Source organism: Oncorhynchus nerka, linkage group LG8 (assembly GCF_034236695.1).
Source record: "Oncorhynchus nerka isolate Pitt River linkage group LG8, Oner_Uvic_2.0, whole genome shotgun sequence".
Lineage (NCBI taxonomy): Eukaryota > Metazoa > Chordata > Actinopteri > Salmoniformes > Salmonidae > Oncorhynchus > Oncorhynchus nerka.
Genome location: NC_088403.1, coordinates 15,765,571 through 15,780,326, shown reverse-complemented (window position 1 = coordinate 15,780,326; position 14,756 = coordinate 15,765,571). Strand labels below are relative to the sequence as shown.

The 14,756-nt window shown below is 41.9% G+C and overlaps 1 protein-coding gene across 1 annotated transcript in view; it reads left to right on the top strand.

Moving 5' to 3' along the window:
• LOC115125015 (cytidine monophosphate-N-acetylneuraminic acid hydroxylase-like) overlaps positions 1-14,466 on the top strand; it is a 33,126-nt gene extending 18,660 nt beyond the window's left edge. Inside the window, 10 exon segments of the mRNA XM_065021422.1 lie at positions 2,932-3,012; positions 5,041-5,107; positions 5,208-5,289; positions 6,186-6,323; positions 6,610-6,745; positions 6,892-7,032; positions 7,405-7,579; positions 8,478-8,594; positions 12,787-12,902; positions 13,272-14,466. Coding sequence (XP_064877494.1) covers positions 2,932-3,012; positions 5,041-5,107; positions 5,208-5,289; positions 6,186-6,323; positions 6,610-6,745; positions 6,892-7,032; positions 7,405-7,579; positions 8,478-8,594; positions 12,787-12,902; positions 13,272-13,440 — 1,222 coding nt within the window. The 3' untranslated portion in view covers positions 13,441-14,466.
• Positions 14,467-14,756: the final 290 nt, after the last annotated feature.

The window sequence follows — 14,756 nt, the reverse complement described above, 5'->3', positions numbered from 1 at the left end:
GAGATGGTACAGGCATGTAGAGATGGTACAGGCATGTAGAGATGGTACCTGTATGGTACAGGTATGTAGAGATGGTACAGGCATGTAGAGATGGTACCAGTATGGTACAGATGGTACCTGTATGGTACATGTAGAGATGGTACCAGTATGGTACAGGTATGTAGAGATGGTACCAGTATGGTACAGGCATGTAGAGGCATGTACAGGCATGTAGAGATGGTACCTGTAGTATGGTACAGGCATGTAGAGATGGTACCAGGTATGGTACAGGCATGTAGAGATGGTACCTGTATGTATGGTACAGGCATGTAGAGATGGTACCTGTATGGAGTATGGTACAGGCATGTAGAGATGGTACCTGTATGGTACAGGTATGTAGAGATGGTATGTAGAGATGGTACCTACAGGCATGTAGAGATGGTACCTGGTATGCATGTAGAGTATGGTACAGGTATGTAGAGATGGTACCAGTATGGTACAGGTATGTATGGTACAGATAGAGATGGTACCTGTATGGAGTATGGTACAGGTACATGGTACCAGTACAGGCATTGTAGAGATGGTACCATGTATGGTACAGGTATGGATACTGTATGGTACAGGTATGTAGAGATGGTACCTGTAGAGATGGTACCTGTATGGTACAGGCATGTAGAGATGGTACCTGTATGGTACAGGTATGTAGAGATGGTACCTGTATGGAGTATGGTACAGGTATGTAGAGATGGTACCTCTGTGGAGTATGGTACAGGCATGTAGAGATGGTACCTGTATGGTACAGGTATGTAGAGATGGTACCTGTGTGGAGTATGGTACAGGCATGTAGAGATGGTACCAGGTACATGAGATGGTGCCTGTATGGTACAGGTATGTAGAGATGGTATGGAGTATGGTACAGGCATGTAGTAGAGATGGTACCTGTATGGTACATGGTACAGGTATGTAGAGATGGTACCTGTAGGTATGTAGAGATGGTACAGGCATGTAGAGATGGTACCATGTAGAGATGGTACAGGTATGTAGAGATGGTACCTGTATGGTACAGGTATGTAGAGATGGTACCTGTATGGGTATGGTACAGGCATGTAGAGATGGTACCTATGTATGGTACAGGTATGTAGAGATGGTACCAGTATGGTACAGGTACATAGTAGAGATGCATGTAGAGATGGTACCATGTAGAGATGGTATGGTACAGGCATGTAGAGATGGTACCTGTATGGAGTATGGTACAGGTATGTAGAGATGGTACCTGTATGGTACAGGCATGTAGAGATGGTACCTGTATGGTACAGGCATGTAGAGATGGTACCTGTATGGTACAGGTATGTAGAGATGGTACCTGTATGGTACAGGCATGTAGAGATGGTACCTGTATGGTACAGGCATGTAGAGATGGTACCTGTATGGTACAGGTATGGAGATGGGCATGTAGAGATGGTACCTGTATGGTATGTAGTACAGGCATGTAGAGATGGTATGGTACAGGCATGTAGAGATGGTACCTGTATGGTACAGGCATGTAGAGATGGTACCTGTATGGAGTATGGTACAGGTATGTAGATATGGTGCCTGTATGGAGTATGGTACAGGTATGTAGATATGGTGCCTGTATGGAGTATGGTACAGGTATGTAGATATGGTACAGGCATGTAGAGATGGTACCTGTGTGGAGTATGGTACAGGCATGTAGAGATGGTACCTGTATGGTACAGGTATTTTGAGATGGTGCCTGTATGGTACAGGTATGTAGAGATGTACCTGTATGGTGTATGGTACAGGTATGTAGATATGGTGCCTGTATGGAGTATGGTACAGGTATGTAGATATGGTGCCTGTATTGTACAGGTATGTAGATATGGTGCCTGTATGGTACAGGTATGTAGAGATGGTACGGATATGTAGAGATGGTACCTGTACGTAGTATGGTACAGGCATGTAGAGATGGTACCTGTATGGTACAGGCATGTAGAGATGGTACCTGTATGGAGTATGGTACAGGCATGTAGAGATGGTACCTGTATGGTACAGGCATGTAGAGATGGTACCTGTATGGTACAGGCATGTAGAGATGGTACCTGTATGGAGTATGGTACAGGCATGTAGAGATGGTACCTGTATGGTACAGGCACCTGAGATGGTACAGGCTGTAGAGATGGTACCTGTAGGCATGTAGAGATGGTACCCTGTATGGTACAGGCATGTAGAGATGGTACCTGTATGGTACAGGCATGTAGAGATGGTACCTGTATGGTACAGGCATGTAGAGATGGTACCTGATGGTACAGGCATGTAGAGATGGTACCTGTATGGTACAGGCATGTAGAGATGGTACCTGTATGGTACAGGCATGTAGAGATGGTACCTGTATGGTACAGGCATGTAGAGATGGTACCTGTATGGTACAGGCATGTAGAGATGGTACCTGTATGGTACAGGCATGTAGAGATGGTACCTGTATGGCAGAATGAAATGGATTGATATGGGACGATGGGCTCAGTGAAACTGGAAGGGAATGGATTGAACGTATCAAACACATACTATTCCAAACATTACAATGAGCCCATCCTCTGCAATCTCCACCCACCAGCCACGACTGATTTCAATGTATTTATCATTTCAGTCCCACTTTAACGAAGTATAAAGGCATTTAATAGCATACATGAAGTTTCTGAAGCACTACGCAAATGCTTCACAGATCATCTATAAGTGTGTGTCATATTCTATAAAGGGTGGTGTATAAATGGTGTATAAACTAGGTATGTTTATACACCATTTATAGAGTATGAGATAGATGATATGTGAAGCATTTATGTAAGCTATATTGAGCCTTTATAAGTTGTACTTAGTTTAAAGTGGGACCCTAATTTCAATTATGGAAGTAAGCAGAAATGTTGATTCCAATTCAATTCCTGAAAAATGTATTTTCAGCTACCCAACCTTAAAATCCCTCTCTGCGACGAGACCCGATGTTCCTATTTATGTTGGCGACACATCAAGGCCAGTGTTCTGGTAAGGGTTATCTATATACAATTGAACTCGGAAGTTTACATACACTTAGGTTGGAGTCATTAACTTGTTTTTCAACCACTCCACATATCTTGTTAACAAACTATAGTTTTGGCACGTCGGTTAGGACATCTACTTCGTGTATGACAGAAATAATTTTTCCAACAATTGTTTACAGACAGATTATTTCACTTACAGTGATTTATATCACAATACAAGTGGGTCAGAAGTTTACTTACACTAAGATTGTACCTTTAACTAGCTTAGAAAATTCCATAAAATGATGTCTTTGCTTTAGAAGCTTCTGATAGGCTAATTGACATCATTTGAGTGAATTGGAGGTGTACCTTTGGATGTGTTTCAAGCCTACCTTCAAATTCAGTGCCTTTTTGCTTGACTTCATGGGAAAATCAAAAGAGATCAGCCAAGACCTCAGAAAAAAATTGGTAGACCTCAAGTCAGGTTCATACCTGGGAGCAATTTCCAAATGCCTGAAGGTACCATGTTAATCTGTACAAACAATTATGCAATTATAAACACCATGGGACCACGCAGCCGTCATACCGCTCAGGAAGGAGAAGCGTTTTGTCTCAATCCTAGAACAAAAGCAAAGGACCTTGTGAAGATGCTGGAGGAAACAGGTACAAAAGTATCTATATCCACAGTTAAACGAGTCCTATATCAACATAAGTTGAAAGGCCGCTCAGCAAGTAAGAAGCCACTGCTCCAAAACCACCATAAAAAAGCCAGACTACGGTTTGCAACTGCACATTGGGACAAAGATAGTACACTTTGGTGAAATGTCCTCTGATCTGATGGAACAAAAATAGAACTGTTTGGCCATAATGACCATCGTTATTTTTGGAGGAAAAAGGGGGAGGCTTGCAAGCTGAAGAACACCATCCCAACCGTGATGAATGGGGGTGGCAGCATCATGTTGGGGGGGTGCTTTGCTGCAGGAGGGACTGGTGCACTTTACAAAATAGATGGCATCATGAGAAGGGAAATTATTTTGAAGCAGCATCTCAAGACATCAGTCAGGATGTTAAAGCTTGGTCGCAAATCGGTCTTTCAAATGGACAATGACCCCAAGCATACTTCCAAAGTTGTGGCAAAATGGCTTAAGGACAACAAAGTAAAGTTATTGGAGTGGCCATCACAAAGCCCTGACCTCAATCCTATAGGAAATGTGTGGGCAGAACTGAAAAAGCATGTGCGAGCAAGGAGGCCTACAAACCTGACTCAGTTACACCAGCTCTGTCAAGAGGAATGGGCCAAAATTCACCCAACTTATTGTGGGAAGCTTGTGGAAGGCTACCAGAAATGTTTGACCCTGTCACACCCTGACCATAGAGAGCCATCGGGGTTCTCTCTGGTGTAATAGGTCAGAGTGTGACTAGGGGGGTTTTCTAGTTATTATAGTTCTATGTTGGTGTGTGAGTATGGTTCCCAATTGGAGGCAGCTGAATATCGTTGCCTCTAATTGGGGATCATACTTAGTGTGTCCCTTTTCCCACCTGCGTTGGGGGATATTGTTGTGTTTGAGTGCCATTGTGAGCTACACATTTCACGTTCGTTATATCTTTTGTTTTTTTGGGAAGTTTCACTATTAATAAAATGTGGAACTCTACTCACGCTGCGCCTTGGTCCACTTATTTAGACAACGATCGTGACAGACCCAAGATGAACCATTTGAAGGCAGTGCTACCAAATACTAATTGAGTGTATGTAAACATCTGACCCACTGGGAATGTGACGAAAGAAATAAAAGCTGAAATAAATCATTCTCTCCTATTATTCTGACATTTCACATTCTTAAAATAAAGTGGTGATCCTAACTGACCTAAAACAGGGAATTTTTACTTGGATTAAATTGTGGAAAAACTGAGTTTAAATGTATTTGGCTAAGGTGTATGTAAACTTCCAACTTCAACTGTATATGTCACTCATTAACATGGATTTACAACCATAAAACAAATGAGGGTGTCACCTTTATGGGTTTATACTGTCCTCATTTGAATCATGTTACAGGATGCTGGAGAAAAAGCAGGTGCAGCTGACAAATATCAACGTCGTTCCCTTTGGCATTTGGCAAAACGTAAGCATAAACAGCTCACTTTGCATGAACAGTTTATACGATAAAGGAACCTCTGTCAAAAGGATCTTCTTTAATGCCCTTCTCCTGTTATCTCCGTCAGATTGATGAGCACCTCAGATTCATGATTCTGAAGGATGAAGTGCACCCTGAATTGGACACCTGTATCATTGTTGAATATAAAGGTAGTCATCATGTCCTTTGTAAGAGCACATGGTGCTAGCTTCGCCAGAGCCCTGGGTTCAATTCCTGCAGTCACAGGAAGTCACTTTTCATAAAAGGGTCTGCTAGGTGGTGTTTACACCGAGTGTACGAAACATTAGGAACACCTTCCTAATATTGAATTGCACCCCCCTTTGCCGTCAGAACAACCTCAATTGGACTCTATTGGCATGGACTCTACAAGGTATTGAAAGTGTTCCACAGGGATGCTGGCCCATGTTGACTCCAAAGCTTCCCACAGTTGTGTCAAGTTAGATGGCTTTCTTTTGGGTGGTGAACTATTCTTGATACACACGGGAAACTGTTGGGCATGAAAAACCCAGCAGCGCTGCAGTTCTTGACACACTCAAACTGGTGTGCCTGGTACCTACTACCATACCCCCTTCATAGGCACTTAAATATTTTGTCTTGCCCATTCACCCTCTGAATGACACGCATACACAATCCATGTCTCAAGGGTTAAAAATCCTCCTTTAACCTGTCTCCTCCCCTTCATCTACACTGATTGGAGTGGATTTAAATAAGTGATCATACCCTTCACCTGGATTCACCTGGTCAGTCTATTTCACGGAAAGAGCATGTGTTCCTAATGTTTTGTCCAGTCAGTGTACAAACATTCTGACTTTCATCCCACTTTATCCACCTACAGATTATACATCCATATAAAGATGGGCTCCATCAGGATAATTAAGACTCATTATTTGATTGAACATGCACATCCTGTCTGATTCAGGTCCTTGTCAGTTCAGTAGTAAAAGTATATGCCAGTGCCACCTGGTAGGCATACGATGCACCTTAAAGCCTTCTCTCAACCTTGTCTCATTTGACGGGTGCATCTGATCCTGGTTCTCCCACCCAGGTCATATGATCCTCAACACGGTGGACTGCACCAGGCCAAACTACGGCCGACTGCCCCACAATGTAGACCTGATGATGAGCGACTTTGCTGGAGGGGCGTCTGGCTTCCCCATGACCTTCAGTGGAGGAAAATACACAGGTGAGGTGGACAGGTATACAGCATCCAAATGTATAGCCGGACAAATAACAGAGAAATGAATTGCTCCCTTGGGTTTTCCTGGCTATTGACTGCAGATGGAGTGAATCTCAATTGTATTTCCTCTCTCCTTAACTCCTCCTCAAAGCACATCGGAACAGATATGAGGTTACTTCCCTCGGATGTTCTCCTCCAATGCATTTTGAGGAGGAGGCAAGGGGAGAGGAAGCGAGGAATCAAGGAAACAACTGAGGTTCACTCATTGACTAGTGTCGATTTCACCCTGCAGAGAGCTGGAAAGCCGATTTCATCAAGAATGAAAGGAAGAAGCTCATGAACTACAAGGCCCAGCTGGTAAAATCCTTGCAGCCCAAGATCTACTGCCCGTTTGCCGGTTACTTTGTCGAAGCACATCCCTCAGACAGGTATTACAAAATGTTTACTATTTTGTGTACAAATTCCATTCTAGGTTCAGGTTAGGTTTTGACCCCTCTTATTGCTTCAATTGCAGTCACTCAATATAAGTTGCATCCCAAATTGACATTGACAACTGACATAAGTTAACTGACAGGTACATTAAGGAAACGAACAGGAAAAACAAAGCGGAGGAGCTCAATGCCCTGATCAAGAAGAGCGCTCCAGGCATAACAACATGGACACCCAAGCCAGGCGCTGTGCTCGATCTGGCCCTGGCTCTGATGAGCCCCAGCCGGTAGGATTGCTCATCAATCAGCAAATTGTGTGTGTGTCCATGTCTGTCATATCAGTCCATACTCCATAGAAATGCCAACAATGATCAATATTTACAAATCACATTTTGGTGTTTGTTTCCCTCTGTTGTCAATACCATTATTACCTCACTTCCCTACATTGTCTACCATTATTGCATCGCTTCCCTACATTGTCTGCCATTATCTCGCTTCCCTACATTGTCTGCCATTATTATCTCACTTCCCTTCATTGTCTGCCATTATTATCTCACTTCCCTACATTCTGTTTCTTCCTGCATCATTTAATTCCTTTTTAATGTTGTAACCCAGGTAAAATGCACTGTAAATCATGTATCATTTGACTATAACCACAGGAAAGCCATCACCGACCCTCCATCCGGGACAAACATCTATAAGGACAGTTGGGACTTTGATTTGTACGTGGATGAACTGAACAGGGCCATCACCGCTGAGATGTTTAACCATAAAAGCTGGATCCAATTTTATTACATCTGGGCAGGGTTTAAAAACTACAATCTAGTTGTCCGGGTAAATATTGCAGTCCATATAAAAGTCCTCACAGCTCTTAGTGCTCTACTGCACATCTACAAGCTGACTCCTGGGGTGGATTCATTAGTCGCAGACTGTTGCAAAAGGTTTTTTCAACAGAAACCGATTACTGTTTACTCTTGGAACCAAACGGAAGCCTGAATTTGTCCAATAGAAACTTGTTTAACTTGCAAAATGTTTTTCGTTTGGATTAAACGGACTAAACTTTTTTGCAACAGTCGGCAATTTAGGAATACACTCCTGGTTACTCCTGACTCGCATTCAGTAGGCAGTAAAACATGCAAGGAAAATGTTAAATATTATTGGACAATCTCCATTTTAAAACGTTTCTAGGTTTTGTACCAACTGAACGCGAACCCTTCCATTCACTTCCTCTCTCTGCAGATTTCTGGAATATTTAAAACATGTACGGATGCTCTCACGGACACAGACTAAGCCTAATCCTGCATTTAAAAAATTAAAAGCTCAATGGAGAATCTTTATTGAATTTTTGGGGGGTTCCAGGACTAGGCTTAATTTATGTCCAGGAAACTGCCCTTGGAACAGCTGATTTTGGCTGCTTGGATAGCCAGATGGGCAGGCTTGACACTTTAGGGACTATGACCCTTGGTTCCATTGTGCCAGGCATGTTCAATCAATTTGAAAAATAAAAATACATTTTTAACCCAAATCTAGTGGGTTCGAGGGTTGTAATTAGAACAAATCTTTTCCAATTCTTCTCATTCTTTTGCTACTTTTAAGATTCTGGTAATTCTTTAGATTCTGGTTATTCATATTCTAGTTATCTGGTATTTATCATAACTGCAGGTCAGTGAATAACGCAAATTGTTTGAATTCTAACTAAACATAGCCTAACTGTTTGTAATATGTATTTAAGGTCATAGAGACAGATGAGGACTTCATTCCGATAGACAATGGCTACAACTATCTGGTGGACTTCATGGATCTGTCCTTCCCTACTCAGAGGCCCACTAGAGAGCACCCTTATGAGGAGGTGAGCATGGCTACAACACCTGCTCACCTATATACTATTAAGTACACTGCACTCAACTTTGTGGAGCAGGAACATAGCATGTTACAAATCTGTCATAAGGGTGGCAGGTAGCCTAACAGTTAAGAGCACTGGGCCAGTTATCGAAAGGTTGCTGGTTCAAATCCCTGAGCTTACTATGTGAAAAATATTTTGATGTTCCCTTGAGCAAGGCACTTACAGTGCATCCTCATCAGTCTACACAATATCCCATATTGACAAAGCAAAAATAAGTTTTTAGATTTATTTTTGCAAATGTAAAGAAATTATAAAATACCTTTTTTACATAAATATTCAGACCATTTGCTCGAAATTAAGCTCAGGTGCATCACCCTGTTTCCATTCATTATCCTTGAGATGTTTCTCCAACTTGACTGGAGTCCACCGGTTGTAAATTCAATTGATTAGACATGATTTGGAAAGGCACAGACCTGTCTATATAAGGTCCCACTGTTGACAGTACATGTCAAACCAAGCCATGAGGTTGAAGGAATTGTCCATAGAGCTCCGAGACAGGATTATGTCGAGGCACAGATCTGGAGATGGGTACCAAAAATGATCTGCAGCATTGAAGTTATCCTAGAACACAGTGGCCTCCCTCATTCTTAAATGGAAGACCTTTGGAACCACCAAGACTCTACCTAGAGCTGGCCGCCTGGCTAAACTGAGGATTCAGGGGAGAAGGGCCTTGGTCAGGAGGTGACCTAGAACCCGATGGTCACTCTGACAGAACTCCAGAGTTCCTCTGTGGAGATGGGAGAACCTTCCAGAAAGACAACCATCTCGGCAGCACACACACATCAGGCCTTTATTGTAACGTGGCCAGACGGAAGCCCCTCAGTAAAACGCACATGCCAAAAGGCACCTAAAGGACTATCAGACCATGACAAACAGGATTCTCTGGTCTGATGAAACCAAGATTGAACTCTTTGGCCTGAATGCCAAGCGTCACGTCTGGAGGAAACCTGGCTTTTGGACAAATCTCTGAATGTCCTTTAGTGGCCCAGCCAAAGCCCGGACTTAAACCCAAACGAACATCTCTGGAGAGGCCTGAAAACAGCTGTGCAGCTTCGCTCCCCATCCAACCTGACAGAGCTTGAGAGGATCTACAGAAAAGAATGGGAGAAACTCCCCAAATACAGGTGTGCCAAGCTCGTCGTATCATGTCCAAGAAGAATCAAGGCTGTAATCGCTGCCAAAGGTGCTTCAATAAAGTAAAGGGTCTGAATACTAATGTAAATGTGATATATATTTTTTTAAATGCAATACATTTACAAACATTTCTAAAAAGCTTTTTTTGCTTTGTCATTATGGGGTATTGTGTGTAGATGAGAGTTTAAAAAAAATCTATATTAGAATAAGGCTGTAACGTAACAAAATGTCAAGGGGTCTGAATACTTTCCGAATGCGCTGTAACCCTAATTGCTACTGTAAGTCGCTCTGGATAAGAGCGTCTGGTAAAATTGTAAATAAGAATAAACTTTTCCCTTTATTCATGTCATTCTCATGAGGTGAACGCTGTTCACAGACACAAAGAGATGGCAGGCTGCTATGCATAACTTCAGGGGTTTGAATGTGTTGTTGGCAGATGCAAATCTGATGTAAACCTGTTTTCAGTTGAAGATAATTGTTGTTGGATTAAATGCAGTGCTTGATAAGTACAGTGCCTTCAGTATTGGTTTGGGGATGCTTTGCTGGCTCGGGACCTGGACAACTTGCCTTAATAGAAGGAACCATGAATTCTGCTCTTTATCAGAGAATTCTACAGTAGAAAGTCAGGACATCCGTCTGTGAGCTGAAGCTGAAGTGCAGCTGGGTCATACAGCAAGACAATGATACAAAACACACAATCAAGTCTACATGAAAATGGCTAAAAGGCAACAAATTTGAAGTTTTGGAATGGCCTAGTCAAAGTCCAGACCTAATAACAATTGAAATGTTGCAGCAAGACTTGAAACGAGCAGTTCATGCTTGAGAACCCACAAATGTTTCTGTTAAAGCAGTTCTACATGCGAGAGTGGGCAAAAGTTCCTCCACAGCGATGTGAGAGACTGATCAACAACTACAGGAAGAATTTGGTTGCAGTCATTGCAGCTAAAGGTGGCACAACCAGTTATTGAGTGTAACAGGGCAATTACTTTTTTTGCACAGGGGAATTAGGTGTTGCATAACTTTGTTAATAAAAATAAATAAAATAAATACCTTTTTGGTATTTCTAAACTTAGCTTCCCTTTATCTAATATTAGGTTTGGTTGAAGATCTGATAACATTCAGAATCAAAAATATGCAAAAATAGAGAATCAGAAAGGGGGCAAATACTTCTTCACGGCACATCGGTAACAGGCTGACCACACCGCTGGCGTCACGGGCGCGATCATTGCAAAATAAATTTCGGAATCTATTATTCAATTGCACCCGCACTGCTCGCATGCGCCAACGAGCGTCTGCTTTGCCAAGGGCTAAAATAGAAGTCAGTTCTATTTCTGATGCAGATAGCAAGTCCTGCCTCTCCCTTCTCCTCATTGGTTTATAGAAGCAGGTACACACGTGCCATCTCCTCATTGGTTATACCGACGTGGGTGACTGAAGACGAATGAGGTCAGTGGCGGTAATGAACCTAATTTATGAAAGTTGCCAATCGCAATATAAAGTCAAGAGAAGAAAAAGCCTGGAAGGATGAGAGAAGACTAGAAACGATTCAGTTGACCGTTTTATGTGTGGATTAATTGGTGGAGTAGAGGACCTTGTGCATTTCAGGTAAAATAACATCAATGTTTATATCCCAGGACAAATTAGCTAGGAACAGCAAGCTAGCTAAATATGACAAATTAGCTAGCAAGTGCAAGCTAGCTAGCTAAATTGCCATAAATGTTTAACGCTGTTTGACCTGTCCCCAAATTAATATAATTGGTTCAGAGTTTGTTTTGATATTTTAACCTGCGTGTCGTGATCACATCTGGTGTGGGGGGACAATATACATTTATACACGATGGCGCACGCGTGCAGCCGGGTTTGGGTTTCGAGTTAGTCTGAGCTTTGCACACCTGGATTGTACAATATTTGCCCATTATTTTGTAATTCGTCAAGCTCTGTCAAATTGGTTGTTGATCATTTCTAGACAGCCATGCCATAGATTTTCAAGCTGATTTAAGTTACTGAGATGTGGTCGTCATTTAAAATAATGTTAAATAATATTATTGCACACAGTGAGTCAATGCAACGTGTGACTTGTTAAGCACATTTTTACTCCTGAACTTATTTAGGCTTGCAATAACAAAGGGGTTGAATACTTATTGATTAATTATTTGTAAACATTTCTAAAAACATAATTCCACTTTGACATTATGGGGTATTGTGTGTAGATCAGTGACACAAAACCTTAATGTAATCCATTTGTAATTCAGGCTGTAACAACAAAATGTGGGAAAAGTCCAGGGGTGTGAGAACTTTCTGAAGGCACTGTACACTGCAATCCACTTATGAGAAGGATCAATACAAAATACAACTGGGGCAAAAACATACCATGATACAAATCTGTCATAAGAATAACATTTCCCTGGACTCATGTCATTCTCATAAGAGGTGAACGCTGTACGAGGCACAGACACACAGAGATGGCAGGCTACTGCAAAACTTTAGGGTTTTGAATGTGTTGTGGTTGGCAGACGAGGCACAGACACACAGATGGCAGGCTACTGCAAAACTTTAGGGTTTTGAATGTGTTGTGGTTGGCAGATGAAATCTGATGCCAAGCTGTTTTCAGTTGAAGATAATTGTTACTGGCTCAGTTCTCACTACTGCCTTAAGTGTAAGTTCCAGGTTACGGAACGGGCACACAGGGCAAAATGTGTAGAATAGCAATACATTCGATTTAACATGGAAAAATGTTCTGTCATATGTGTAGAATAGCATAAATTGAACTATAGAACAGCACGTTTTTCTCTCTGCCCCATGGCAAAATGTGTTGAAATGCAAGAAGTTAGCTGGTGGTAGGGGCCCCGGGGCCCCAAATGCTGTAGTCCTGCCCTGCTTAAATGCCAACATGCTTTGTAAAGAACCGCCATTTATCTGCAAGTGGATCATTCGTTTGTTTTCCATTTGATGTAACTTGATTGGACTGAGAGATAGACGGTGTACTACTTTCTCTTCTGTGAAGATCAAGAACAGGATCGGAGTCATGAGGCACGTGGTGAAGAATGGCCTTCTTTGGGACGACCTGTATATCGGCTTCCAGAACCGTCTGAGCAGAGAGCCAGACGTCTACCACCACCGGTAAGACCTCGTCTCCTCACCTTCCCTCCTTTGCTTCCGTCCTCCCTTACCAGACATCTACCACCACTGATAAGCCCTCGTTTCCTCACCTTCCCTCCTTTGCTTCCTTCCTCCCTAGACGTCTACCACCACCGGTAAGCCCTAGTCTCCTCACCTTCCTTCCTCCCTTACTAGACGTCTACCACCACCAGTAAGACCTCATCTCCTCACCTTCCCTCCTTTCCTAACTTACCAGACCCAGGCGTCTACCACTACCAGTAAGCTCTCGTACTGTTATAAAGTCTATTGCGTTGCTGTACATTAGAGCAACGATTCTCAACTGGTGGGTTGGGACCCTAAATATTTGACCTGTCTTGGTTATTTGTCCAGGTTCTGGAACCACTTCCAGACAGAGTTGCCAGTCACTGGGCCGGACTGGGACTTGTTCCTGCAGCAGGTGCCATCATACCAGAGGTCTGCTGAACCCCAGGGAATCCAAACAGAAAGTGGCTCTGCTTCTACATTGTCTTTGAAAAAAGCAGACTGTACTGTCTCATGAGAACCAAGCTTTGTGCCTGTATCTAGTAATGAATAAGAAGAGCTGCTCTCCCTGTCACTGTAGGCACCACCAACCTCCGTGTGCAACTGAAACAGGGAAAAAGGGACATGGCTGACAAGATTTAATTTCTAAATTGGTTCAAATAATAGCTTCATTTAGGGTTCATTTTCGAATTGTTTTTTTCATGTAATGGTGAAATCAATTAACATAGCATCTATTGTTGCTTGGCAGGTCTGTATGTAGGGGACTAGTAACAAAAAGTAGGAAAATATATGCACTCACTACTATGTCGCTCTGGTAAGAGCATCTGCTAAATTACTAACATGTAGAATATGAATCAACTTTATCATTGATTATCATGTGTATTATTGATTATATGATTTTGGACGTGTGCTGACAATGCATTTGTTCATTGAACACAATTTGTTTTTTTTTTTTTTTTTCCCATAAAAAATAAAATAGGTTAGGGTTAAGGGTTTGGTTAATGTTAGGGTTAGGTTAATGTTAGGTGATTAGTTAAAGCTCAAAAACCAAACCTATTAATCATTAGTTATAAAGAGACATGAGGGAAGCCATAATGAAGCTTTGGAAGGGTTGAGTGGAGGGAAAACGGTCACGTGGCAGTACTGATAAGGGGAGGAACCGTTTATGGCCCATTTCACTAGCAATAATGATGTAATGTTTAGCGATAAAGAGGAGACTCCACCCAAAATGGGATATGTATACCACCACAGCTGAAACCATGTTGTTGTCGAATGCCATCTATACTGACTTTCTGGTGAGGCCTGATCAATCTCACTAGAAATGATTGAAACAGGTGGGATTTAATTATAAAATGAATGAGAAACACCAGTCTCTATTCTAATTTTGCCGATACTTTATGAGATACAATTATTTACTTATGGAGTTATCAAGAGTTGCAACTCTAAGTTGATTGGTTATTCAAATTGGTTTATTTTAATTTTAACATGTTGTATTTTGAATCCCGATACGAATCATGTGTTCGAAAATAAAAATTACAAGTTCCATGGGGTCCTGGTCATTGGGTAAATATACAAATGTATTTTGTTCAGTCTGCATATAGAAGGAAAAATATATATTTAAAAACCTTTTAAGGATCTGCCTAAAATTACATACCCAGATCTAAATCAAATCAAATCAAATCAAATTTATTTATATAGCCCTTCGTACATCAGCTGATATCTCAAAGTGCTGTACAGAAACCCAGCCTAAAACCCCAAACAGCAAACAATGCAGGTGTAAAAGCACGGTGGCTAGGAAAAACTCCCTAGAAAGGCCAAAACCTAGGAAGAAAC